The sequence below is a fragment of the Chionomys nivalis genome, chromosome 2 (genome assembly GCF_950005125.1).
Source record: "Chionomys nivalis chromosome 2, mChiNiv1.1, whole genome shotgun sequence".
NCBI classification, from domain to species: Eukaryota; Metazoa; Chordata; class Mammalia; order Rodentia; family Cricetidae; genus Chionomys; species Chionomys nivalis.
The window spans coordinates 4,550,942-4,576,536 of NC_080087.1; the positions used below are offsets into that span (position 1 = coordinate 4,550,942).

Here is a 25,595-nt window from a genome sequence, read left to right on the forward strand (position 1 = left end):
TAGGATTGTGTTTAGAGATGCCAGGTAACATCCCAGATGTGTGTTTATCGGATCGTGTTTGGAGATGCCGTAGATGTGTGTTTATAGGATCGTGTTTGGAGATGCCAGGTAACATCCCAGATGTGTGTTTATATGATCGTGTTTGGAGATGCAAGGTAACATCCCAGATGTGTGTTTATACGATTGTGTTTAGAGATGCCAGGTAACATCCCAGACATGTGTTTATCGGATTGTGTTTAGAGATGCTGGGTAACCACAGAATTGTGAAACAGTGTGTGCCTCAGTGCTGTGAGCAAAGTGAGCCAGGAACATAGCCAGACAGGTTTGTGTGTTTGCACAATTAACAATTTTTTTTAGTAATAACAAATTCACAAGTCATGGCAGCTTCAATGGCAGCAATTTCCAGACAATCCCTTCTACCCTGTAATCTAATAGAGAAATCTATGCTGTCTTTTATTTTAAATTTTCTATTAATTTTACATACCAACTACAGTTCCCACTCCCTCCCCTCCTCTTTCTCCCCACTTCCCTCCATCTACTCCTCAGAGAAGGTAAGCCCTCCCATGGGGAGTCAACTAAGCTTGGCATATCTAGTTGAGGCAGGATCAAGAGCCCCTCCCCCGTATCCCACCATAGGGAATGGGCTCCAAAAAGCCAGTTCATGCACCAGGGATAGATTCTGGCTCCACTGCCAGGAATCCCACAAATAGACCAAGCTACACAACTGTCGCCCACATTCAGAGGCCTCCACAGCTGTCAGTTCAGAGTCCCGAGCACCCGCTAGCTCGGGTCAGCTGTTTCAGTGGGTTTCCCCATCAGGATCTTAACCCCCTTGCTCATATAACCTGTCTTCCCTCTCTTAGACGGTTCTGTGTGTTAGAGAAGCTATACTCAGGCTGTGGACAGACAGCCGTGTGTGCTGGAGGAGCTGTGCCCAGGCTGTGGACAGATGGCCGTGTGTGCTGGAGGAGCTGTGCCCAGGCTGTGTGTAGACGGCCGTGTGTGCTGGAGGAGCTGTGCCCAGGCTGTGTGTAGACGGCTGTGTGTGCTGGAGGAGCTGTGCCCAGGCTGTGTGTAGACGGCCGTGTGTGCTGGAGGAGCTGTGCCCAGGCTGTGGACAGACGGCCGTGTGTGCTGGAGGAGCTGTGCCCAGGCTGTGTGTAGACGGCCGTGTGTGCTGGAGGAGCTGTGCTCCTGATGTCGTGGCTACACCGTCCTCTGTTTTAGAAGTGGCTGCACTTCTGAGGCTGTAGATCCACAGCTGACTGTGTTGTCAGTGTTGTGAGGTTTTTGTTTTCCCGTGTTCATGGTTACTGTGTTATAGGTTCCTACATGGATGTTGATGGCCGAATGGTTTCTCCTGGGTAGAAGCTTCTTTCTGGATCACAGCACCAGTGCCCACTTGGCGTCTTCCACTGTACATACAGATCATTCCATGTCTAATCTACTATGCTGAAGCTCCTGGAGATGAGAATGAACTTGCATTACGGGTTTGAGGGGAGAGTAACTCCTGGGAGCTGGAAGCTCTCCGCGTGGCTCTGTCTGTACAGGAGTTGGTGCCTAATTGTATTTGGTTCCTGGGCGCACTGGGGGTAGCTCTATTTGGAGAAGGAGGTGGTTATTGCCTCTACAGTGGTGAGTGTGGTCAGTCTTACTCTGGGACCCTGCTGGCTGTTTGGCTCCCCTCTGTGGTCAACCTTACTCTGAGACCCTGCTGGCTGTTTGGCGCCCGTCTTCTGACTTGCGTCCCCTCACTGAAATACAGGTTTTTCTTTTTTCCCATCAGAATCCCCCTGATGATCTTACCCAACAATTCATGTGCTGAAGGCTTACCCCTTGTTTCCATCTGGAGCTCCTCCTAATTCAGCCTCCAGAGACTTCCTGTCAGAAGTTCCTCGTCTTGTCTAAGAGCACTTTAGATGCCAGGAACTGCCACTCCTGCTCTGCAGAGCCCCCTCTCACCATCTTTCTGTCTGGATTCATCAGAGCTCTGTCCTTCAGTTGCTCAGGTTAGGACCTCAACTCACTCCGTACCCAATCATTGTTGAGTTTCATCTCTTTTACCTTTAAACCTTGTCTCGCATTTGGTCACCTGTCACACGTCCATAGGCACAAGCTGCCAAATCCTTCTTCTGAATTCTGATTTACTTCTAACCATCTTCTTTTGCCTCGATCTCTCTGTGCCTGTGTTGTGTTTAATTCACAATTCAGTAGCCCGAGGGTACTCTCAAAGTTACTCAGCTTCTGTTCAGTGTTTCCTCAAAGCCCAGCAACTCCTCACCCATGCAGAGAAAGAGTCATGCATACAACCCCACCCTCAGCCTGTTGCAGCCACTGCCAGCATCACGGAGTCCCTAGGTCTGGACACAGGTGTTGGCTGCACTTGTACTCCTGCTGCTTGGTCTCCGCCCTCCCCATGCGCCACGCCTTTTGTGTGGGCTGCCGTGACTGCTCCTCCATGTAACTCAGTCATCTGTTTTGCCTCCTGGGGTTAACTGCTGTGTCTTCTCCTCATGCACGTTAATCTTCCACAGAGGCAGAGGCTGTCTCTTGGGAGCTGATCCTGCAGATGCTGAAAAGATGCTGGCATAGCATGTGTAGCCCAGGCTGGCATAGTATGTGTAGCCCAGGCTGGCATGTGTAGCCCAGGCTGGCATAGCATGTTTAGCCCCGGTGCTTGTGAAAGATCAGGGCAAATCCTGAGTGAGTGGTTTTGTTTGTGACACACATGCATTCCTTTCTGTAGCATTCAGTCAGGGTTCTCTGAAGGATCAGAGCTGGTAGCATGAAACATAGATAACTGGTACAGTGAAAGTGTGTGTGCGAGTGTGTGTGTGTGCACATGTGTGTGCGCATGTGTGTGTGCATATGTGTGTGCGCACGTGTGTGGAGGGGAGTATCAGAGCACCTTATAGGCTGTGTAGATCAATAATGATTGTCTCCTAAAAGGCCAGGAATCTTGCAGTTCAGTCCCTGAAACTGGATGTCTCACCAGTTCCAGTTTGGTGCTGGAGTCCCGTGGAATTTCTGGAGAGCTGCTGGCCTTCCATCTATCTTAGAATCCCCTCACAGTGGGCTCTAATAGCAAAGGAATGCCCCAGCAACAAGGTAGCTGTGAGGGCAAGCAGGCAGAGAGTGAAAGCTTCCCTTTCCATGTTCTTTATGTGGACTGTCACTGAAGGTGTGTTCTAGACTTAGGGTAAGTCCTCCAACATCAAACAATCAGATTTAGGATGGGTCTTCCCTCCTCAGATGGTCCAATCAAGAAAGTCCTTCACAGATGTGCCCCACTGCTTGGGTTTTAGTTGATCTCAGATGTAGTCAGATTGACAGCTAAGCTGATCCACCACATACAGGGTCTTTTGTTTGCCTGGTGACACATCCATGGTGATTAGCAGATGGCAAGCAACGTCTTTTCTGGTTAGCTCCATTCAGTCTTCTCTGCACGTTTTGCATTGTTACCCAGGGCTCTGCAGGCTGCCGTGGAGATGTCGCCTTGGCGGTAAGAGCCTCAGGGGTCAGAGTTCTCATAGCACGCTGTCTGCAACACTGGTCAGAGTTGGTCGCTGCCAGAGCCTGAATGGCAAGGGACACAGGGACAAGTGCTGGGTTGGTGTGTGCAACTCTTCTGTGTGCCCATGGCCATCTGAAGACCAGTTTCTTTATCACCTTGGTCCTGCACTGAGCTGCTTCAGAACAAAGACTGTGCCCACTGTCACTGCCCAGTTCCTCTGCTTGTAGCCCCGGAGCAGAGAACCGTCCAGGACCCATTCTTGTGACATCTGATAACCTGACGCTCGTATCTGGAATTTGCTCTAGGGGTGACTCCTCGAGGGACTGTCCTGGGCTCCCTTTTACAAACAGTGCTCTGTTTGAGATTTAGTCCAGACGATCGTGCTGTCGCGGTGTGTGCTGGAAACAAAATATCCGTGATAGACGTGGAGGTAAGGACGACATATGTGAAGGTGCCGAGCATACACTGGGTAGCCCCTTCCAGGCTGGGTTCCTGTTGGTGAGTATTTCACTCCTCCTTCCTTTTTTATAGTGGCAATTTGGTTGATTTTTTTTTGTAAAGGTGTGTGTGTGTGTGTATGTGTGTAATCCAAAGAAAACATCTTGATCTTGTAATTGATAAGATACTAGAATCGTGTTAATGTGAATTTGTGTCAGGGATATTTTTCATTGGCACATTTACCAAAACAGTTCTTTCTTGATGAGTCTCCTGCCTTAGGAGTCCCCCAGAATCTGCGTAGCACAGTGCTTCAGCTGTGTACTTGTCAAAACCCACTTCCCACGGTGGCTCAGACTTCTCACTTGTTTCTTACTTGAGACAGTTTACATAAAAGTGTATATCTCCTAGATTAGGAATTCTAGCCCAGCATTTGTCGGGCACTGGGCTTGAGCATGGAAAAGCAGTGCCAGGTGTTAGAAGATCTCCCTGGAGAGAGGGAAGGAGCCTCTGCTCCCCGAGTCCATGGAGAGTGCCCAATGCCTGGAGTGGCTGTCTTACCTGTTGTTGGGTTAATACAGCTATGGAAGAGCTTTGCCTGCTACGGCTTTCCTTGTGATCTACTTCAAAACTCTTAGGCAAGGAAAGACGACAGCCAAGAATCATGAGGTGCTCATCCTCGGCCCTAGGATGTGTGAGACATTTGTGGATACGAAATGTCCTAGTCACTATTCTACTGCTATGAAGAGACACCATGGCCAAGGCAACCCTTATATAGAAAGCATTTGATCAGGAGCTTGCTCTTACAGTTTCAGAGGCTTAGTCCACTGTCGTCACAGCAGGGAACATGGCAGCATGCATGGCGCTGGAGCATGCAACTCTACACCTCATCTGTCTGTCTATGGATCATCTGTAGACCTATGATCTGTCATTATATATCTTTGTATGCCTGAGTTGTCCTTACAGTCTGCATAAAGCATCGTAACATTCAAGCATCTTCCTGCCACTGGACAGAGAGCCCACTGGGACCAGTGCTGAGAGGCAGCTGTGACTCTCAGGCCCTGTTGTTCTCACAGCATGTTGCTTAGGGCTCGTGAGAATGTGAGCCAGTCTATTTACTTCTAGGCCAAGCCTGGACTGTGTGAAGCTAAGAATTGAAGAAATGGATCGCTCACTCCCTAGTAGCTGTTACCACGGGTCTCTTGTTATATTTTAGTTACTTTCTACTGGAGATCAGCTTCAAAGGGAGGTAGAAGGTAGGATAGGCACATTCAGATAGGTGTGTGGGGGGTAGGCAGCCAGTGAGAGAAAACAGATGACAGAAACAGAGGCACAAAGGGACAGTAGATGTTAAGTATTACCTTCACCCTGAACCATATTGGTTGTTGAGAAGAGGCTGACAGGAGAAAGCCACAGAGAACAGGAAGTCTAGGAGACTCCAGCTCCTGTTTCCTACAAAGTCAAATTCGGCTGGTTCTCACCTTTCCCTTTCTGACAATGCCCCTGCCACAGATCTTGGGTATCAGGTTTTAACTGTGATATGGGTAGGGTAGGCCCAGATGTGGAAGAAGGAGTGGTGTATAAATGGAGTTTATCCTTTAAATTAAAAAAACAGTGTGTGTGTGTGTGTGTGCACATGCGTGCATGTGCATGCAGGAACTCATGCCATAGCACCTGTGTAGAGGCCAGAAGACACCTATAGAATTGGTTCTCTTCTTCCACCATGTGCGTTCCAGGGATAGAACTTAAGTCTTCAGACTCGGGGGAAAGGGCCTTTACCTGCTGAGCCCTTTGTCTGGCCTTGTAGAATTTACTTTAGCAACTCTCTTTTCTTTGGTGGACTGTGATTTCTTGATGTTGATAATTCTAGAAAATTCCTTGAATAACCTTTGACAAATCCTCCTAGAAGCAGTCTGTGCTGGTGGAGCTTCAGGGACATCAAGGCTCAGTGACAGCTGTGGAGTTCTGTCCCTGGCAAGCACACATCCTCATCTCAGTGTCTGAAGACAGAACCTTTAAGGTGGGCAGCAGGGACTCTGGATGTAGGGATACTGTGGACATAGGATGCTGTGGACACGGGGATGCTATGGACATAGGGATGTTGTAGACAGAGGGAGCTGTGGGCATAGGATGCTGTGGGCATAGGGTGCTGTGGACGTAGGATGCTGTGGGCGTAGGATGCTGTGGGCGTAGGACGCTGTGGACGTAGGATGCTGTGGGCGTAGGACGCTGTGGACGTAGGGTGCTGTGGACGTAGGATGCTGTGGGCGTAGGACGCTGTGGGCGTAGGACGCTGTGGACGTAGGATGCTGTGGGCGTAGGACGCTGTGGACGTAGGGTACTGTGGACGTAGGATGCTGTGGGCATAGGACGCTGTGGACGTAGGGTGCTGTGGGCGTAGGATGCTGTGGACACGGGGATGCTATGGACATAGGGATGCTGTGGACGTAGGGATTTTGTTGATGACACTGCTGTTGGATTGCTGCTGCTGTGCAAGTTTTTTTTTTCTTGTAACACAAGCATGACGGAGCTGAAGACAAGACGGCCCAGTGGTTTAAGGCTCCACTGTTGAGGACTCTGCTCTCAGCACCCACACAGTGGTGCACAACAGTCTGGGATCCTAATTCTGGGAGAACCAATGTTTTATCTGGCCTCCATGGATACTGCACACCTGCGGTACACATACTAGTGTGCAAGCCAAGCTCTACGCACAGAATAGAAATGACTGCAGTTAAAGCGCGTCCCTGAGGAGGCTGTTTCCTCACCCATGCTAAAGCGCAGTTTTGATGCTCTTGTTGGGCTGGGTACCCCTTCATGCACTTCCTAGGCCTCCAGCAATTAGAGATTGGACAACTGTGGGGACTTTCTCACATTTAAATATAGAGGAGGCAGTGTGTATTTGCAGTGTTTCCAAATGACCAACAGCTGAGGACAGTGTCCCCAATGAGGATTCAGTAAGAACTGAACTGAGTTTCAGAAAAAAACAAAGCAAAATGCCGGTTCACTTCCGAGCAGCCCCAAGTTAGCTATTGTAACTGTGGTTTTACTGACAAAGGGTGGACATTTATCACTGTCCTAGAAGCTAAAAGTCACACATGTGTATCAAACCACAGAAGTTATGAAATTTCATACTATTGTCATTTAAAAATACCCATCTGATAAGACCCAGTGGGTCCCGACTTCCCCTGGGAGTCAGCAACAGTTAGGGCAGAAAGCCATACTTGGGTAAACTATGTTGCACTCAATTTTATCTTTCAGATAGATACAATGGGGCCTCTTGTTTCACTGGTGATCGTGAGAATGAAGAGAGTTGGTATTTTGGAATGTCCTTGGAGATGTAGCTACCATGGAAGGGATAGCAAACCCGTGTGACTGTCATGGTTAGAATATAGTTCTGTGGGTGAGCACCCTCTACATGTGGGGCATAGACCCAGGGACACGCTGGCCCTTCTTCACCAAGCTTCCAATGAAGTACTGATTATGTACCCAGGGCTTGGTCTCTCTGTTTTTTTCTTCTTTTTAAAATTGATTTTAGCCGGGCAGTGGTGGCGCACGCCTTTAATCCCAGCACTCGGGAGGCAGAGGCAGGCGGATCTCTGTGAGTTTGAGGCCAGCCTGGTCTACAAGAGCTAGTTCCAGGACAGGAACCAAAAAGCTACAGAGAAACCCTGTCTCGAAAAATAAAAAAATAAAAATAAAATTGATTTTATTGAGCTCTACATTTTTTCTGGTCCCCTCCCTTTCTCTCTCCTCCCCTTCAACCTTCTCCCAAGATCCCCATGCTCCCAATTTACTCAAGAGATCTTGTCTTTTTCTACTTCCCATGTAGATTAGATCCATGTATGTCTCTCTTAGTGTCCTCTTTGTTGTCTAGGTTTTCTGGGGTTGTGAACTGTAGGCTGGTTTTCTTTGCTTTATGTCTAAAAGCCACTTATGAGTGAGTACATGTGATGTTTGCTGTCTCTTAGGTGTGTCTTCAGTCCTCCCAAATCCATAGGTGGTCGTCTTTGAAGTTTTCTGAAGTCTTGGGTTTTAATAGTGCAGTGATTCATCCACTATGTGAATTTTAATTCTTTCATTATTATTTATACAGATTAATTTCTAATTGCTTAAAATTTAGTCTGTGGTTTAGCAATATTAACACCGTTTTATGTCTCTTAAATAAATATCTTTCATTAAAGGTCTGGGACTATTGTGTGGGATCCTCGATATACAACTCATCCATTTTAACAGGTAAATCAAAGAGTCTTACGTTCTAGCCTAGTAGGCTATGTGAACAAACTGTCAGAGTAGAGGGGTGACAGCTGAAGTCACCGGCCTTGTCTGTGTGTAGCCATCAATTCTGACTCCTGTTTACAGTTACTGTCTCTGAGGATTTTATGTTACACATGCACACACACACACACACACGCACACACTTGGTGTCTGGGCTTCTGTCTCAGGTAAGTGTGTGGAGTAGGTTGGCTCTCAGATTAACTGCCCAAGATAGGGTCCCTGTTGTCCTGTGGAGAGGCCCAGAGCTGGCAGAGTTTGGGGGACACCTCTCTCACCAGTGACCAGAGAACTGGGCAGTGCGCAAGTCATTGGCTAGCTTGGATGCTTTCGTCCATCCTGTGAATTCTAGGATAATTGTTTCTTTCATTGAATTGTCTTTTTTGTGGGCAATGGAACCAACAGCTTATACAGAGGAGTGACCAGTTTCTGTGGCCTGGCTCTCCGGGGACCTGGGGCGTTATGTGTGAGCCAGAGGAATGTTTCACTTGGGTTCCTCCCTGCATCTCATGGGTTGATTCTGGGGTTCTTCCCATGTCCCTTCATGTATGCAGCAGTGTTGTGGGAGAGCAGGATGCCAGATGTTGGGACCTTTCCTTCCTTTGAGATGGCTCATGAGAATGCCCCTTACAGAAAACAGATGGCTTGGTGGCCTGCTGGAGTTACGGTTGTAGTTTTCCAGGATAGAGCATTTTTAGGTCAATTACCCACATAAAGAATATTGTGTTCTGACAGCCTGGAGTTTTCTGCCAAGCTTGGGCATGAAGTGCATTTTCTGCAAGTTTGTTCGATTTTCCTGAATATAATCTTGTAGAACATGTTGATTGAGGAACACAATTGCAGACTGCTATAGACTCACCATGAATGCCATTTATAGCTTAGTTAGGACACACAGTGTTTCCTAACCTCTGTTTATCTAGTTGTTCCAAATTCTTGATACTTTAGACTACATTCTAAGTTAAATTAAATCTTAGGGAGTTCTTTTATTTGTTTTTGTATGTCATCTGTTTAACTGTTTTTATTGCCAAGTCTAGGATTTCATTGTCTTTAGCCTACAGGAACCTCTCTGCCCTGTTTAAAATGCTGGCTGAGCTGTACTTCCTTCTTCCTGGCTACCGACAGTTGCTCTAGACCTGCTCAGAGTGGGCACATGAGAAGGGGTAGCCAGGATCCACCAGCAGTCACCGTTTTTTTTTTTTTTTGAATCTATTTATTTGTTTTTTAATTTTACATCCTGGCTGCAATATATCCCACCATTCTTATTTGGGACAGCATTCCTTTTTTCTTTCTTGCTCACGAATGTTTCCAAATTTCTATTCATTTATAATTTTACCTCCTGGTATGAAGATTTAGAGTAGTGCTAAGTCAACTAGAAGATGCACTGTCCATACTGAATGTCCTGTGCTCCCTCTCAGCTTACCCTCTCCTGAGTTTGCTTATCCGTGAAGAAAACAGACAGCTGGTCACTGGCAGTGCGGATGGCCAGGTGAGACGTATGCCAGGTCTCTGCTTTGTGTTGTCTCCTGCAGTGTTAGGACTTCGTCCCCCTGTGCACCTCAGCACTGGGGTGGGGTTGGGAGGCCTTTGGTCTGCAGCACTGACCTTGATCTGCACGTTTTAACAATGCTATGCAGTATCTGAATGCAGCAAAAGTTAGAATCACTTGCTCAGCCGTTAGCATCAGATGACTTTAAAACTGAAGATATTTATTTTAAAAATTTAATGTAAACACTTTAGGTTTATTTTATAAAGACACTCGATATAAATATGATGAAGTTGTACATTTGGAAGCTAAGATAGTTTATTAGTTTGTTTTCTTCTTCATAGGTTCAGCTGTCATTATCGTGTGTGCTAGGGCCCAGTAACATGGTAGAAGTACTCATGGCTCAAAGACTGTAGCATGTGCTGTGTAGGTGTTACTGATCTTGGGACCCCATAGGTGACTCTGAATCACAGCCATGTCTGACCTAAGGTTCTGGAAAAACTTCCCCCTGTAACCACCTGCTTAGAAGTTGTGCAACTTTCAAAGAGGGGCTAAAAGCAATATTCAGGGCAGCCCAAGTGTCTAGGAGAACCCAGGAGCATATCTGATGCAGCTTGTCTGCTCTGCCCCACTTTCCTTTGGATTTTACAGTAAATATCAATTCTTGAAAGAGTGATGGAGAAAGGTCATTGGTTAAATAATAAAGAAACTGCTTGGCCCTCATAGGTTAGAACATAGGTGGGTGGAGTAAACAGAACAGAATGCTGGGAGGAAGAGGAAGTGAGCTTAGATGCCAATGCAGCTGCTCCCCAGGGCAGACGCTATGAAGCCCCGACCCAGGATGGACGTAGGCTAGAATCTTCCCGGTAAGCGCACCTTGGGGTGCTACACAGATTATTAGAAATGGGCTAAATTAATACGTGAGAATTAGCCAAGAAGAGGCTAGATATAATGGGCCAAGCAGTGTTTAAAAGAATACAATTTGTGTGTTGTTATTTTGGGGCAAAGCTAGCTAGGCGGCCGGGAGCAGGGTGGCAGGAAGCGGCCCGCAGCTCCCACAACAAAAGAGATCTGTGTCTACATATCTTGGTTTTTGTAGCTGTGGATATTTAGTTTGATGGAGAGACACCACTATCACTGTGTGGCACATGTGGACCTGAGGAAGAAAAGTGAGACTTTCTCCACTCGAAGAATGACAGCCAGGCAGTGCAGCCCTCCAGGTGTGCCTCTTGTGCCCTGTAGGCCTCCTGAATGGAGGCAACGTTCAGAATCACTGGGATCTCCATGGACAGGGTGGGAGGTCCTGACTTCTGAAACCACCGAGCCCCATAGGTTCTGTGCCTCGAGCTGGAGGGTACCTCACAGAGCACTGTGTGGAGTCCAGGGACTCAGAGAACGGGAGAACACAAACCCTTGGTTGTCATCACAGCAGGGACTCCAGAGGGCAGCCCTGCAGCATCTGAATGGTGCATCTGTGTAAACTGGGGCATCATCCCCAGGTTGCTGCTTCATTGTTCCCGTTTCAGTGCTGACCCATCTCCTCCTTCAGGTCTCAGACCCTAAAGGCCTCTGCATCCTTGCCCACTCCCCTAAGCTCCTCCCCAGCTCTGCTGTCCAAGCTTGCAACAGCTTGTCCACACCTATCTCCTCCGTGCCTCCTGTGCTGCTCTAGGTCCCTGATGGGGCTGGCACCGACTTGAGGAGTGCCGGCGTCTTTTCTCAGTGAGGCTGAGAGCTGTTATGGTGTGTGTACTAGTTCCCTTGCCACTCTCCTGCCCTATGTATTTGTTCCTACACATAGTCACTCCTCCCTTAGTTTATATTTTGTGAATGGCTTTAAATAATTTTTTAAATTAGGCCAGAAATTACTGTCCTGTATCTCTTTTTCTCTTAAGATATCAAGCCATGATTTTTGTCACTTTTTTTTAATAAGCAGTTGCTCATTCTTTTCTACAGCCCAGATCCATTTTAGGAATGGTGGCATTGATCTCTGCAATGGCTGTCTCTTTCCTTATCCCTTATAGACTCAATATAGGGTTCCCTTTAGATTTATAGCTTTATTTTTCTTAGTACTCAAAGTCTAAATGCCTTTTTGATTCATGATTCATTCTGTAACATGTACTTCTGAAGGGTCCTTGCATCTGTTCTTTTCTATTAGCTGATCGCTGAGAACTTTGCTTGTTAGGTAATCAATAATAACTCTGTTCCCTAGAAGACAGTCAGTACCACTCCACACCTGAGGTGGATAAAAGGGAAGAAGCTGAAGCCACATTCCCTGTCCTGAGCCTGGCACACTGTGACCTCTGCCTGCTGGACTCCCAGAATGGAGCGTGCGTATAATTAACGGGGCCAAAGCCGTAGGTCACTAACTTTCTTAAGTGGGCCTAAGTTCAGATTTGTGAATGGTTAAAGGAAACAAGTGTTGTGTCTCTTATTGTTACTGATTGTAATTGTTCCAAAATAGCATATTTTGTCTGAGATTTAGTAAGCTTTGCCGGTTTTATTTGAGAGATAACTTTTCTAAGCAGATGTAGGCAGATAAAGCCTCTGTAGCAGGACTTTTTCTTGGGTGTGACGACACATCAGTCTTCGCCCACTCTTTCCTCCCAGGTGTTCCACGCTAAAACTGATCCCAAGCGAGTGTGACTCAGTTATTTCTGAGCATGGTAGGAATATTATGGATTCTTGGGAACACAAGGAAGCATTGTCTCTGAGCCTGCCTCTTCCCCTGAGAAAGCTCAGCAACTTTAGCATCTGCAAATTCAGCTCTAGATGGGAGAGATTGCTCGCAAGTGAGGAGAGCTCATTTCACTGCCTCGGCCCTGGGACTAGAGGACTCCTTCCTAGTCCATGCTATGCTGGCAAAACAGAGGCTGGAGGAGGGTGGGCTGGTTCCTGCCCTGAGTCACAGGACTTGTGTCCTCGCACAGAGTACTGAGAGTTCCTGCAGGCAAAGCCAGGGCCACACTGCTGAACCCTGTCCACCTTGATTTGTCAGGTGATATAGGAAGTGCTGGATTGTGTACTGTGGGTCTGAGGAGGGGTGCCTGCTGCCTGCCCTAGTGAGAGGGCTCCAGCTGACTAGTGTTGGGAGGGGTAGAATGAAGGGACAGACAGTGCAGATGGGAGAGGACAGTTAGTGCAAACCAAGCTTGAATGAGGCTGATTGATAAAAAGCAGACGCATGTTGGCTTTCTGATGAGCTCTGCCACTGTGGACCAGAGCTCCTCTCTGAGCTTATCTTTATTTTCACAAACGGAACTGGTGACATTGTGCTGCTGAAGGGTCAACACTCAGCAGGTCAGAGAGTCTGGAAAAGAGGTGTGGTGTGAGTGGAGCTGCTTACACACAGGGGACTTTTCTGAGGGCCAAAACTTAGTTCTTCATTTTTCTATCTCCTGCTTGTTCCTACTCTGCTCTTTCTCTTTTCTGTTCTTCTTCCTTGTTGTTATCCTTTCTCTTCCCTATGTTCTCCTCCTCCATCTTCCCTCCGTTCTCCTCCTCCATCCTCCCTCCGTTCTCCTCCATCCTCCCTCCGTTCTCCTTCTCCATCCTCCCTCTGTTCTCCTCCATCCTCCCTCCATTCTCCTCCATCTTCCCTATGTTCTCCTCCTCCATCCTCCCTCCGTTCTCTTCCATCTTCCCTATGTTCTCCTCCTCCATCTTCCCTATGTTCTCCTCCTCCATCTTCCCTATGTTCTCCTCCTCCATCTTCCCTATGTTCTCCTCCTCCATCTTCCCTATGTTCTCCTCCTCCATCTTCCCTACGTTCTCCTCTTCCATCTTCCCTACGTTCTCCTCCCCCATCCTTCCTACATTCTCCTCCTCCATCCTCCCTCCGTTTTCCTCCTCCATCTTCCCTATGTTCTCCTCCTCCATCTTCCCTCCGTTCTCCTCCTCCATCCTCCCTCCGTTCTCCTCCTCCATCCTCCCTCCGTTCTCCTCCTCCATCTTCCCTATGTTCTCCTCCTCCATCCTCCCTCCGTTCTCCTCCTCCATCCTCCCTCCGTTCTCCTCCTCCATCTTCCCTATGTTCTCCTCCTCCATCCTCCCTCCGTTCTCCTCCTCCATCCTCCCTCCGTTCTCCTTCTCCATCTTTCCTATGTTCTCCATCCTCCCTCCGTTCTCCTCCTCCATCCTCCCTACGTTCTCCTCCCCATCCTTCCTACGTTCTCCTCCTCCATCCTCCCTCCGTTCTCCTCCTCCATCCTCCCTCCGTTTTCCTCCTCCATCCTCCCTCCGTTTTCCTCCTCCATCCTCCCTCCGTTCTCCTCCTCCATCTTTCCTATGTTCTCCATCCTCCCTACGTTCTCCTCCTCCATCTTTCCTATGTTCTCCATCTTCCCTACATTCTTCTCCATCCTCCCTACGTTCTCCTCCTCCATCTTCCCTACATTGTCCTTCTCCATTTTCCTTGTAGTCCTCTTCCTAATGTCTTCCCTGATTTTGATTCCACATTTTTCTTCTACCTCTCTTACTTTTTCTATCCCTTTTATACCTCCTCAGACAATAATTTTCATGCAAGAAAAGATAACCTCACAACCATAAGTTATATATTTTCCAAAAACAAATTAAAATCTTTACACAGGAAGAAATTATATTATGATCACAAGTTACATGTCTTTCTTAGAAGCCCACAAGTAATTAAACGTTTTTCTTTGTTTTAATTTTTCCACTATAACATCTTCACCCCAAACCAGTACTTCTTTTATAGTTGGTTAACAAAGTTTTAAGTAGGCCAGGTACATGTCAGCAGTTCCTTTGTTCTGGCGGGTAGCTGTTTGTGGTTTCAGTGTCACAGATTCCACTTCTTAGTTCTAGGCTAGAGAAACTTTAGAGTGCTCAGCTAACCATCTCTTTTTCTCTACACACAATAAGTCATTTAATTTCCTTTCACAACTTTGTTTTTTCAAGGTGCATACCAAGGCCTGTGATTAATTCTGTAAAGTACATGACCAAGGAACTCAGGCCTTTCCTTGAGTGTGGGGACATAATTAATTTGATTATCAGCCTGTTTTTACTACAGGCAGAATTCATGGGTCTATTAAATGCATGAAACTTCCTTGTTCTTATTTTACATCTTCTGCAAATATCACTTCCAACAAAGGGTAACTAACTTCTAGCCTATTTTTATGTTTTTCGTATCTCTTATTGGAGCAATTTACAGAATTACCTAAGCCATTTCCCTAATTGTCTTTACCAACTGTCGTAACCACCTGCATCTGTTAGATTAACTCAGAAAATCCAGTTAAATCATAGGTCTAACTAATCATCATTGCTCTTAGAAAAATCATCTTCATTATGATTTTCAAGTAAATTGTACAGTGAAGAGTGGGATTTTCCCAGGAAACAATCACACTACACGAGATACAGTAGGATTCTTTCATATAGCAATCACACCATGCCAAACACACCAGGAACACAGCAGCAGCAAGCAGCAGGGAGCGCAGCAGAAGCAGAGGGTGTTCTGGAAACAATCTTTCCAGGCTTTGCCCCTTCGAGATGTACCCAGAGCAGCTTTGTTATTCTCTGGGCTGTGTTCTGTAAGCTCCATTGATGCCCATAGCTCCTCTGACATGGCCACTGGCTGCCCAGATCTGAGCACTTCCTAGATTCTCACATCGGCAGGCTTTTGGGTAACTTTGCCACCAACTGCTGTTGACAACTCAGGAGAAGGTGTAAACCACGGTTGTCAGAACTGAACCGTGGTCGTGCTCTCACTTGTGGGGATACTTGTGTCCAGTAGACAGGGGTGGCTGCTTTGAAGCTAAGCACCTTTCCCGAGTGTGACTAGCTGGAGACAGTGTTTGCGTTAGTCACACAGATGTGTGTCCATCCTCACTGTGTGGAGGACCAGGAATGCCGGGGGATGCTGTGGCACTAACCTGAAGGAAGACTGTTTGTTTCTTTCTAAGATTAGTTTTTCCTCTGAGTGCACCAAATGCCTGTGGATTGGAAGCTCAACAGCTTTATTCGTATTTAACCCGGCAAGCGTTGAATTAGAAGCTGCTTTACATTTCAAGGGTGAGATCTTGAACTCAGTAATTTTTGATGTTAATCTCTTATAACTTCATTTTCTTAAAAAAGATTGACGGGGAGTACAAGTTTAGGGTAGAAAGTCTGAGCATTTGAATTTGAGGATAAGTTTATCAGTGACCACACATGGCCACCTGATGGAGGAGGGTCATCTTTCTATCTGTTGCTTTCATTGGTTAATTAATAAAGAAACTGCTTAGCCTCTAATAGGGTAGAATTTAGATAGGCGGAGGAGACAGAACAGAATGCTGGGAGAAAGAAGCCGAGTCAGGCAGTCGCCATGATTCTCCCACTCCAGACAGACGCAGGTTAAGATCTTTCCTGGTAAGCCAGCTCGTGGTGTTACACAGAATATTAAAAATGGGTTAGATAAATATGTAAGAGCTAGCCAATAAGAGGCTGGAGCTAATGGGCCAGACAGTGTTTAAAAGAATACAGTCTCCGTGTGATTATTTCGGGTAAAGCTGGCCGGGTAGCAGGACGCAGCCCGCCGCTCCTGTTACCACAGCCACCCACTCAGACTGTCACTCAGCTCCATGCTGCAGAATCTGAAGGACAGAGCTTCAGTTCAGCACTTCCATCTCTCAAGTACGCCTCTCAGGCCTCTGTCCTGGTATGTTAGGACTGTGTGGGGCCCTTCTCCATCCTGGTGTGTCAGAATTCTGTGAAACCCTCCTTCATTCACTCTCCTCCCATCTTTGTGTTGGGAACCATGCCATCTTTGTGTTGGGAACCATGAGGCTCCCCTCTGCCCCCGTGTATTAGGCTCCTAGACGTCTGCCTGCATCAGGCATGGACCATGGGCTCCTAGACACCTACATGCATCAGGCATGGACCATGGGCTCCTAGACACCTACATGCATCAGGCATGGACCATGGGCTCCTAGACACCTGCATGCATCAGGCATGGACCACAGGCTCCTCCTAGACACCTGCATGCATCAGACATGGACCACAGGCTCCTAGACACCTGCATGCATCAGACATGGACCACAGGCTTCTAGACACCTGCATGCATCAGACATGGACCACGGACTCCTAGACACCTGCATGCATCAGACATGGACCACGGGCTCCTAGACACCTGCATGCATCAGGCACGGACCACAGGCTTCTAGACACCTGCATGCATCAGACATGGACCACGGGCTCCTAGACACCTGCATGCATCAGGCATGGACCATGGACTCCTAGACACCTGCATGCATCAGGCATGGACCACAGGCTCCTAGACACCTGCATGCATCAGGTATGGACCACAGGCTCCCACGGGTTCTTTCCCCCACGTGTACTTCTGTCAGTACTGCTGGCAATACTGGCAGTTCACTCTGAACACTTGGCATTGGTCCAGACAACCTACAGGAGGAGCTGTCCTCTCTAGCCCTGGGACAAAGACTTCCCCATGTGTACCCACACTTCCTCCTGCCCAAAAGCCCCAGACTCTTGTGTTCCTCAGTTCTCTTGTGTCTGTTCTTTAGATTCTGGGGCTTGCCTGCTGTTTGTGGCGAGCAGGGTTGCTGCTTGGTCCTTTCCCACAGTTCTGTTTTCCATAACACCCCATTCTCGTTAGGTACTCTGATCTCCTGCTTCTCCATACCTCAGCTGGGTAAATGTATGTTCAGCACAAAATTCCCGTTCCCCTGGGCTGTCTTTGCTTCTGGTCCCATAGGTTCAGTATCCCTGTCATTTGTATTTCCTCTTGGCTGCGCCAGCATTCAAAGCCTTACTCCCATGCATGCTTGTGCTCTGGCCTGTGTCTGGATTCCTTCCCAGCTGACTCTTTCCACCTTGTCTCCCCAACTGTGGGCCTCTGTCCAGGCACACACCTTACAGCACATGAACACTAATTGTGTTAGTTGTTACTAGGCTGAACAAATGAGCCAGCTATTTATCTTCATTTATCAACCTTTCAAATGTTTATTTTGATGAAAATTAAGAATTTCAGAGCCTGAGTGTCCAAGTCGCTGGGTCCTGTGCAGTGATGAGTGAGGCCATGAGCCCCAAGGTGAGTGCTGAGACTTGTGCAGTGGGCAGTTCTGTCTAACACACTTCCCTGTGCTCTGACACGTACCTCTTCAGTTGACAACAGTCTTGGTGGTGTTTCATATGTTTGTAAATGTGAAGCAGACCTCACTGTGAAAGCTGTGTTTGTGACTGGAGAGTTGGGGTGCACCCACGGGCCCCCAGCCCAGCCGTGCTGCTCACCTTCTGAGTGTCCCACAGGCACTGTGCATACTTTCATCTATGTTTGGAAACAAGATCACCGTATTGGACGTCAACCTGGCTGCTCTGCTGAGCTCCCAGAGGAGCCACGGTGGCGGGAGAGTGCTTTCCGTGCTGCCAAGGTACAGTTCCGTGCTGCTCACTGTTTAGATCTTTTTCATGTGAAGAAATACTGGAACATTGGAGACGCTCAGCAAACTAATGCTCTCTGAGAGAACTAATGTTTTATGCCATGATTTTTATTTTACTCAAACCTAAATGCTTCATAGTTTAACATAAAATGCTAGTTTATTTCAAAGTAGAATGTAAATAAGCACTTTCATTAAAGTATATCAATATTTTTCTCATAAAGATAAGGACCTTGGTAGTTTTAATTTCCAAATATTGTAAATCTACATTTGAATGAGCTAATCTTACATTGTTCTTAAATATGTATGTTGCATTGAAACGGTTGTCATATCACTGCTCTCACCATGTGACTGTCCTTATTTTAGCTCCTGTGTCCTACCAACCTCTCCACTGTATTTTGGAATCGTTAAGGAAAGCCTTCCTAAGCCTGCCAATAGCAAACGACATGGTTAGTACAGCACGCTCTGACACACACATGTGTTGCAGCCATCTCCCCTGCAGCTCTGAAACACTTGTGTGTTGCAGCTATCTCCCCTGCAGCTCTGAAACACTTGTGCATTGCAGCCATCTCCCCATGCAGCTCTGAAACACTTGTGCGTTGCAGCCATCTCCCCTGCAGCTCTGAAACACTTGTGCATTGCAGCCATCTCCCCTGCAGCTCTGAAACACTTGTGCGTTGCAGCCATCTCCCCTGCAGCTCTGAAACACTTGTGCATTGCAGCCATCTCCCCTGCAGCTCTGAAACACTTGTGCGTTGCAGCCATCTCCCCTGCAGCTCTGAAACACTTGTGCGTTGCAGCCATCTCCCCTGCAGCTCTGACACACACGTGCATTGCAGCCATCTCCCCTGCAGCTCTGAAACACTTGTGCGTTGCAGCCATCTCCCCTGCAGTCAACATTGCTGCATCACTTTGGGACTTGAATTTGCCAAAAGATAAATTGATGTGGGATGTCCTTCTGTATATGTGCTGCTTTTGTTGGTTGATTAATAAAGTGGTTTGGTCTAATGGCTGAGCAGAGTAAAGCCAGGTGGGAAATCACAACAGAGAGATAGACAGATAGATAGATAGATAGATAGATAGATAGATAGATAGATAGATAGATAGATAGAGGGGTAGAGTCGAGGAGACGCCATGTAGCTGCTGAAGGAGAAAGATGATGGATTCTTACTGGTAGGCCACAGCCTTGTGGTGATACATAGATGAATAGAAATGGGTTAATTTAAGATGTAAGAGTTAGCTAGAAATATGCCTGAGCAAGCAGTGTTGTAATTAATAGAGTTTCTGTGTGGTTGTTCAGGTGGGTGGCCAGAACATGAATGAACAGTCTCCACTTACAATAAATCCAATGCGGCTTCTATGTCTCTCAGATTTATTGCACACTGTCTTCAATTCCACACCTGCCCCCTGAGTTGGGCATAATTCATAGGAACTCCAGGGCCTGTCTCAATTCTGATGTGACTCCGTGGGGAACTTGCAGTGGCGCCTCTGCTGGACCCTGAGTAGTTGCACAGTGTGTTACCATATCATGCACACTTCAGGGTATGTTTCTGAGACATCTGCCAGAATCACATCCTGTCACAACTAGAAATGGGTTCTTGTATTAGCAAGGCCAAAATAAAATTTTATTGGCTATTAAAAAAATAGGTTTTGATTGGTTTGTTGTAAACTGTAGCCAACTAGTCCTCATGTTGATTTTTTTTCAAAATATAGTTTAAAATTAGTTTCCATGTTAAGAAGGCAGAATTCATTGTGTCCCAGTCTTCTATATTGTAGGAATCATTGCTAACTGATGCTCCCTTGTTTTCCTTCATTTTCCAGTGTAAACTCACAGTCCCTTAAAGTCTCCTGATTGACGTAGTTAAGAAGATTAAGCTCCTCCCAGTCAGATCCATTCTGTATATATGCCACATCTACATGTTTCCTGCCTTTTACCCCCAGGCTACTGGCTTGGCCTCTTCCAGATCCCCAGACCTGGATAGATGAGTCACTAAACCTCCCTTGTGTTTCTAGGGCCCCTATCATCTAGGGCATGCACCCCATTCTGAGGAGTAAGTCATTAAACCCTTGAATTTGATCTGTAGGGCAGGCAGCCTGTCCCTGTTTTCACCATGGTTCTTCCTGGTTGTCCTCTCAGTGGGATCCTGTCAGGCTGAGTCCGTGTGTTGTCCATTTCTGTGTCTTCGAGCAGGGACCCTGTACTGGCTTGTAGTCCAAACACATTTGAAATGTATGCTGTTGGCTAGGCATGGTGGCACATGCCTTTAATTCCAGCACTTGGGAAGTAGAGGCATTTGAATCTTTGTGAGTTCAAGGCCAGCCTAGTGTACAAAGAGAGTTCCAGGATAGCCAGGACTGTTACACAGAGAATTTCTATCTCAAAAACAAGCAAGCAAGCAAACAAACAGAAACAAGAAAGAAAATAAATGCACGGCATCACTCGTGGTACAGTTTAGTATATTTTCCATTGCTTTCTTGCACCTTTTGTCTCCGTGATGAATTTTTGGCTATTTTTTCTTTGGCTTCTATATGGAGCCTGCATTTCATTAGGTCAGAAGGTCATTTTGTTAGAATCTTCCTGGTTTTGGGAGTCTGGGTTCTTTTTTTTTCTAGGACAGTGAAATTGCGATGTTAAATGTTTGCTGCTTATTTTGTATCCTGTCATATAGCTGTGAGGAGTGTCATAGAGGACAGGCCCCTGGTTTTCCACAATAAAATCAGGTCATCTGGTTATACGTCGGCACCACAGTAAGTACCAACTATCACGCCTCTTGTGTCGGTGGCGGCACTGACTGCAGGAACACCACTGGGATGGTTTTCTGTGGACAGGGTGCTCAGGATGAAAACGTGAGCCAGACCCCAGAGTACACAGTCACCATAAGGGTGGCAGCCGAACAGCCAACTTTTGTTAAATGCCCACTGGCTGTTGATCTCGGCTCAGCTTCTTGTGCTGCTCTCAGATCATAAAGTTGGTTGTAGTGAGTGAGAAGCTGGAGGGTGGAAAGTGGATAAAGGTGACGCATGGCCTCATCATAACCTGACTAAACATCCTCAACTTTTTGTGAGCCCAGTCTCTCTGAAATTTGTGGCCTCTTCTCTCTCTCTTTTATCTCTCTCCTCTCTCTCTCCCATGGGCTCCATGCACTTAGAGCACGTGACAGGGTTTTGGTCTCTGTCATCTCCCGGTTGGTGTTCTCACCTTCATCCATGCCCACCCACTCACCTCAGCCTTGAGACCCCACTCAGGCCTCTCCAAGGCCTCTGACCTCGGCCATCCTGTGTGTAACTGCAGCTCTAGCGCCCCTCAGCCCTCAGTATCTGACCATGCCTTTTCTTTCCCCAATGGCAAGAGCTGTGGGTGCTGTTTACCTGTCTATTCTGTAGACCTGTGCTTGGGGCAGTGCCTGGCTCCTTAAACTCTTCATTAAGACACTGATAAACAGATGGCAAGTAGATAAAAGGAGGGATGGATGGGTAGAGAGATGGGTAGATGGAGGGAGAGATCACAGATGGAGAGAAAGGTGACTAGACAGAAGGGTGAGTTACTCACAGGTGTGTCCCAGCTGTGGCCCACTGACCACATAAGCTACAGGATAGCTATGACTGCAGCCAAGACAAAACAATATGAGATTTTTGTGTGTTAAGTTTTAAAATTTGATTGAATAAAAGTAGTTTTGAGCATGAACTTCATAGATGACAAATGACCCAGAGAACATATCCCTGAATGAATAATGGCAGATGGATGGAAATTCATACGGTAGAAGAACAAAGCAGCATTTAATCTGTGAGCTTAAGTGTGGATTTGGAGGATCCACACTGGATGATGTGGGAGGCTGTGGTGGTCCTGATGCTGCCCTGGAACTTTGAGCTGAGAAGCATTAGATAGGGTCCCTGAAGAGGTGTAGCATTGTGGCATCTCTGAGTCAGGATGAGTGACCATTCTTAGATTCAAGAACAGAAGGCAACTGAGAAAATTATGTAAGTTTGTACATGTTTAATTTTTCCTTATAAATGTAAATAATTGTTGAGAGTGATAGATGCATATGTATATGTGTTTTCCTTCCAGTGGGACTATGTTTTCCCCAAAGACCAACATCAAGCATATTAACAAAAGAACTTCCAAATGCAAGAACAGTCACAAGTGGTATGTAATTGAGTGTGTGCATTAAATAAATCTGAACAACTTAGAAACACTCTTAAAGTGCTCTCTTGATTTTTAAACAGAAATGACGATATGTGCATAAAAATGAGTACAAATATATCACTGACATGCATTCTTCAAACAAAATATGGTTGTCTCATTTTAGTAAACCTTTGGGTATTCTGCTCTTTTTATTATTTTGCTAGTTTTGAAATAGTGAGTTTTTGCTAAAATGCAATTGTAGGAGAGTATTGTGTCTGTTGGCTGACCACGCCTGAGATGCATTTCAGGTCTCAATAGTGACAAAGGGGCAGTTGCAGAGCCAAAGTTGCTTCTTAGTGTTCATGGCTGGTTCATTGGCCTGGACGTGCTGCAACACAGCCTGAATGCACAAGGAGAGTTTGGGGCCTTGGGCTTGTTTCAGGCAGAACTGTATATGACATATGATGAACGTATACTATAGTTGATGCAAAAGAGATCATGGACTGCCTAATGTAAGATTCATCTTCACATATCCCACACATACGTTTGAACATTGAGTGCTTTTACAGAAATGCTTACTGAAACATGGAGTGCTTGTGATTGACTTGGATCAGTTGCACCTATTCCTGGGGCTTTAGCATGATGCTTTAACCCATATGTACAGTGTTCCTTGATGAGACCGACCTCCTTTCATCTATGACTCTCACTGTATCACTCTTCCTGGTCTCTAGAATCATCACTAGTCTATGTCCAGGTCAACTTTAAAATAAGAGCGAGAACGTATGATATTTGAGGGTCTGCATTCGGCGTATCTTACTCAACACCTTACACTTCCCATGCAGTTTGCTACAAACGGCAGAATGTTATTTCTTAATGGCTGGATTTCCTTTTATAAGATTTATTTTAATTTTAGTATATATGTCTGTGAATGCATGTGTGTGTCCACAGAGGCCAGCAGAGGGCGTCAAAACCTGGCCATTGAAGTCACAGGCCAATGTGAGGGGCTGCATGTGGGTGTCAGAGATTACTGGTCCTGGAAGGACAGCAAGTGTTGTCAACTGCAGAGCCCATGTCTGAATACTTTTTCATGGTGCATATATACCACATTTCTTTTCATTCCCGTATTGATCAACTTAGGTTGATCTGTATCTTAACTTAGCCTCAGCTTAGCCTCAGTGAACACAGACAAGAAGGAGTCTCCTTGGTAGTGATTTTATTTCCTCTGAGTCTGTGCTCTGGAGTAAGATAGATCACATGGTAGTTTTCATTTTAGTTTTATGAGGCATCTCCTTTAGTGTGTTCCGTGACAGCTGTTGTAATCACATCTCCTCAACAGTGGGTCAAGGGTTTCTCTGCCTTCACCTCCTGGCCAGCATTTGTTATTTACTTTTTGTTTTCTTGGATGGTAATCTTGGGTGTAGTGACACTGTAACTCACCTCAAGCTGTATTTTCCTGTCGTCAGGACACTGGGTCTCTGTGTACTTACTGGTCATTGCATTCCTTTAGGGAGCCCATGTTCAGAGCACTTCTTCAGGGTGTTTGATATTCTGGATGTAATTTAGTCATGCTTATTGGCATTTTTCTTAAACATTATTTTTTCTTTTTTTACTTTTCCTGTCAGTTTCCACTAGTTTTCTCATCAGCAGGTGACCATGTACCCATAGCATAAGATGTCTGATCCCATCCCAGTGATGGGCCCCGAGAGTGACCTGAACCCCGAGAGTGACCTAAACCCCAAGAGTGACCTGAACCCTGAGAGTAACATGAACCCCCAAGAGTGACTGAACCCCATGCTCCTCATGGCATTTTCTCCTATACGGAGCCCTGTTCACCCACTGGGCTGTTTTCTTCTCTGATGACTCTGTTCTATACACTGAGAAAGCCACTTCTTGTACAGTTTTGGCTCTCGTGGGGAGAGGAAGCAAGCAGGCATGGTTCTGGAAGGGCCCTGAGGTTTAAGAATGGAATCTCCCCAGGAAGCAGTTTCCAGATGCTGACAGGTGTGGAGAAGGAAGAGCAATGCTCATTTCCTGGAGGCAAGCCAGCATCACCAGCTCCTACTCAACATGAATGTATAAACAATAGCCCGACCTTTAGAATAGCATCCAGGCAACCAGATAGACCCCTCCGAGGTGACTGATTCTGCCATAGCCATGTAGGCAGGCAAGCTCATGTCCCCTTCACAGTGTGAGAACCTAGAAGGGAGAGGATGCCCGGATCAACATGCTGGTTGAGGAAAGTGGGTCTTCATGGCTCAGTGAGTCTTTAGACACAGACTGCTGAGAGCCTTGCAAACTCTGCTCAGCGGAGCCCTGCATGTCTCTAGTTAGGGATGCAAAATGCATTTCTGCTCAGGGTATTTTCCAATTATGGGTTTATTAAGCCATGACTGTAGTTAGTGTTATAATACCAACCCGTAGATGTGTGAAACTAGGGGCTTGGAAGATGGCTTCATGGTTAAGAGTGCTTGCTATGCAAACAAGGGTCTGAATTTGAATCCTTAGCACCCACATAAAAGCTTGAAGAATGACATCTTCGGATGACCCCTGGTCTCCTTATGCACCTGCCCACATGTGTACCTGCACATGTTTATACTACACACAAACCCACAAAGATATGTTTTTGACAATACACAATATAAATCTGTTTCAAAGAATTGTTTATGAATGCGACTATAGGATTTCATATAGATTTTGAGCTTTAATCATATAAAAGGATATATCTAAGTAGAGTGAAATGTACTTAATTTTTAGTTTATTTCTAATTTTCCTTGAACTTATCTCTTGGTTTTCACTATGACCTTCCTTAAAGTAAGGAATACTCTTTGGAGCATTGCCCACCCAGAAATCTCAGCAGGCAGGTTGCGGTGGCTCAGGAGCCTGTTGCCGTGAGTTGTCTGCAGTACTCAGGTAAGTCTCGGAACCATTTGCCCTTCGTACCTGCAGCTGGGTTCTGCCCACTGTTGTGGGGTAAATTTGTTTTTGAAGATCTTGGTTATATTGGTCAGAATTCTCTAGAGGAGCAGACCACATAGAATAAAAATAGACATGGGAGTTGAGTGACTTGCAGACTGTAGTCCAGCTAGTCTGTTTCCTGGTGGAAAGGCCAAGAATTCAGTAGTTGTTCAGTGCTTGAATCTGGATCTCAGCTGGTCTTCAGCTGTGTTGGGATCCCAGAGAAGTAGGTTCTAACACCAGTGAAGGAATGCCTCAGCATCAGGATAGATGAACTTGTCAGAAACAGTGAAGGGCAAGTAGGCAAAGAGCAAGAACTTCCTTATTTCACATCATTTTGTACAGGTTGCCACCAGGTGCAACCAGACTTAGGGCGGGTCTTCCCACCTCAACTGACCCAGACTTAGGGCGGGTCTTCACACCTCA

At 46.4% G+C, this 25,595-nt stretch overlaps 1 protein-coding gene across 1 annotated transcript in view; it reads left to right on the forward strand.

Moving 5' to 3' along the window:
* Positions 1 to 25,595, forward strand: part of Wdr27 (WD repeat domain 27) — a 64,330-nt gene that overhangs the window by 4,557 nt on the left and 34,178 nt on the right. The window contains exons 3-15 of the mRNA XM_057753562.1: positions 3,820 to 3,944; positions 5,856 to 5,969; positions 8,131 to 8,182; positions 9,637 to 9,707; positions 10,804 to 10,924; positions 11,917 to 12,034; positions 15,625 to 15,728; positions 17,678 to 17,745; positions 17,964 to 18,085; positions 18,458 to 18,540; positions 20,761 to 20,839; positions 22,158 to 22,235; positions 25,027 to 25,124. Of these exons, the coding sequence (XP_057609545.1) occupies positions 3,820 to 3,944; positions 5,856 to 5,969; positions 8,131 to 8,182; positions 9,637 to 9,707; positions 10,804 to 10,924; positions 11,917 to 12,034; positions 15,625 to 15,728; positions 17,678 to 17,745; positions 17,964 to 18,085; positions 18,458 to 18,540; positions 20,761 to 20,839; positions 22,158 to 22,235; positions 25,027 to 25,124 (1,233 nt within the window). The remainder of the gene's footprint in view (positions 1 to 3,819; positions 3,945 to 5,855; positions 5,970 to 8,130; positions 8,183 to 9,636; positions 9,708 to 10,803; positions 10,925 to 11,916; positions 12,035 to 15,624; positions 15,729 to 17,677; positions 17,746 to 17,963; positions 18,086 to 18,457; positions 18,541 to 20,760; positions 20,840 to 22,157; positions 22,236 to 25,026; positions 25,125 to 25,595) is intronic.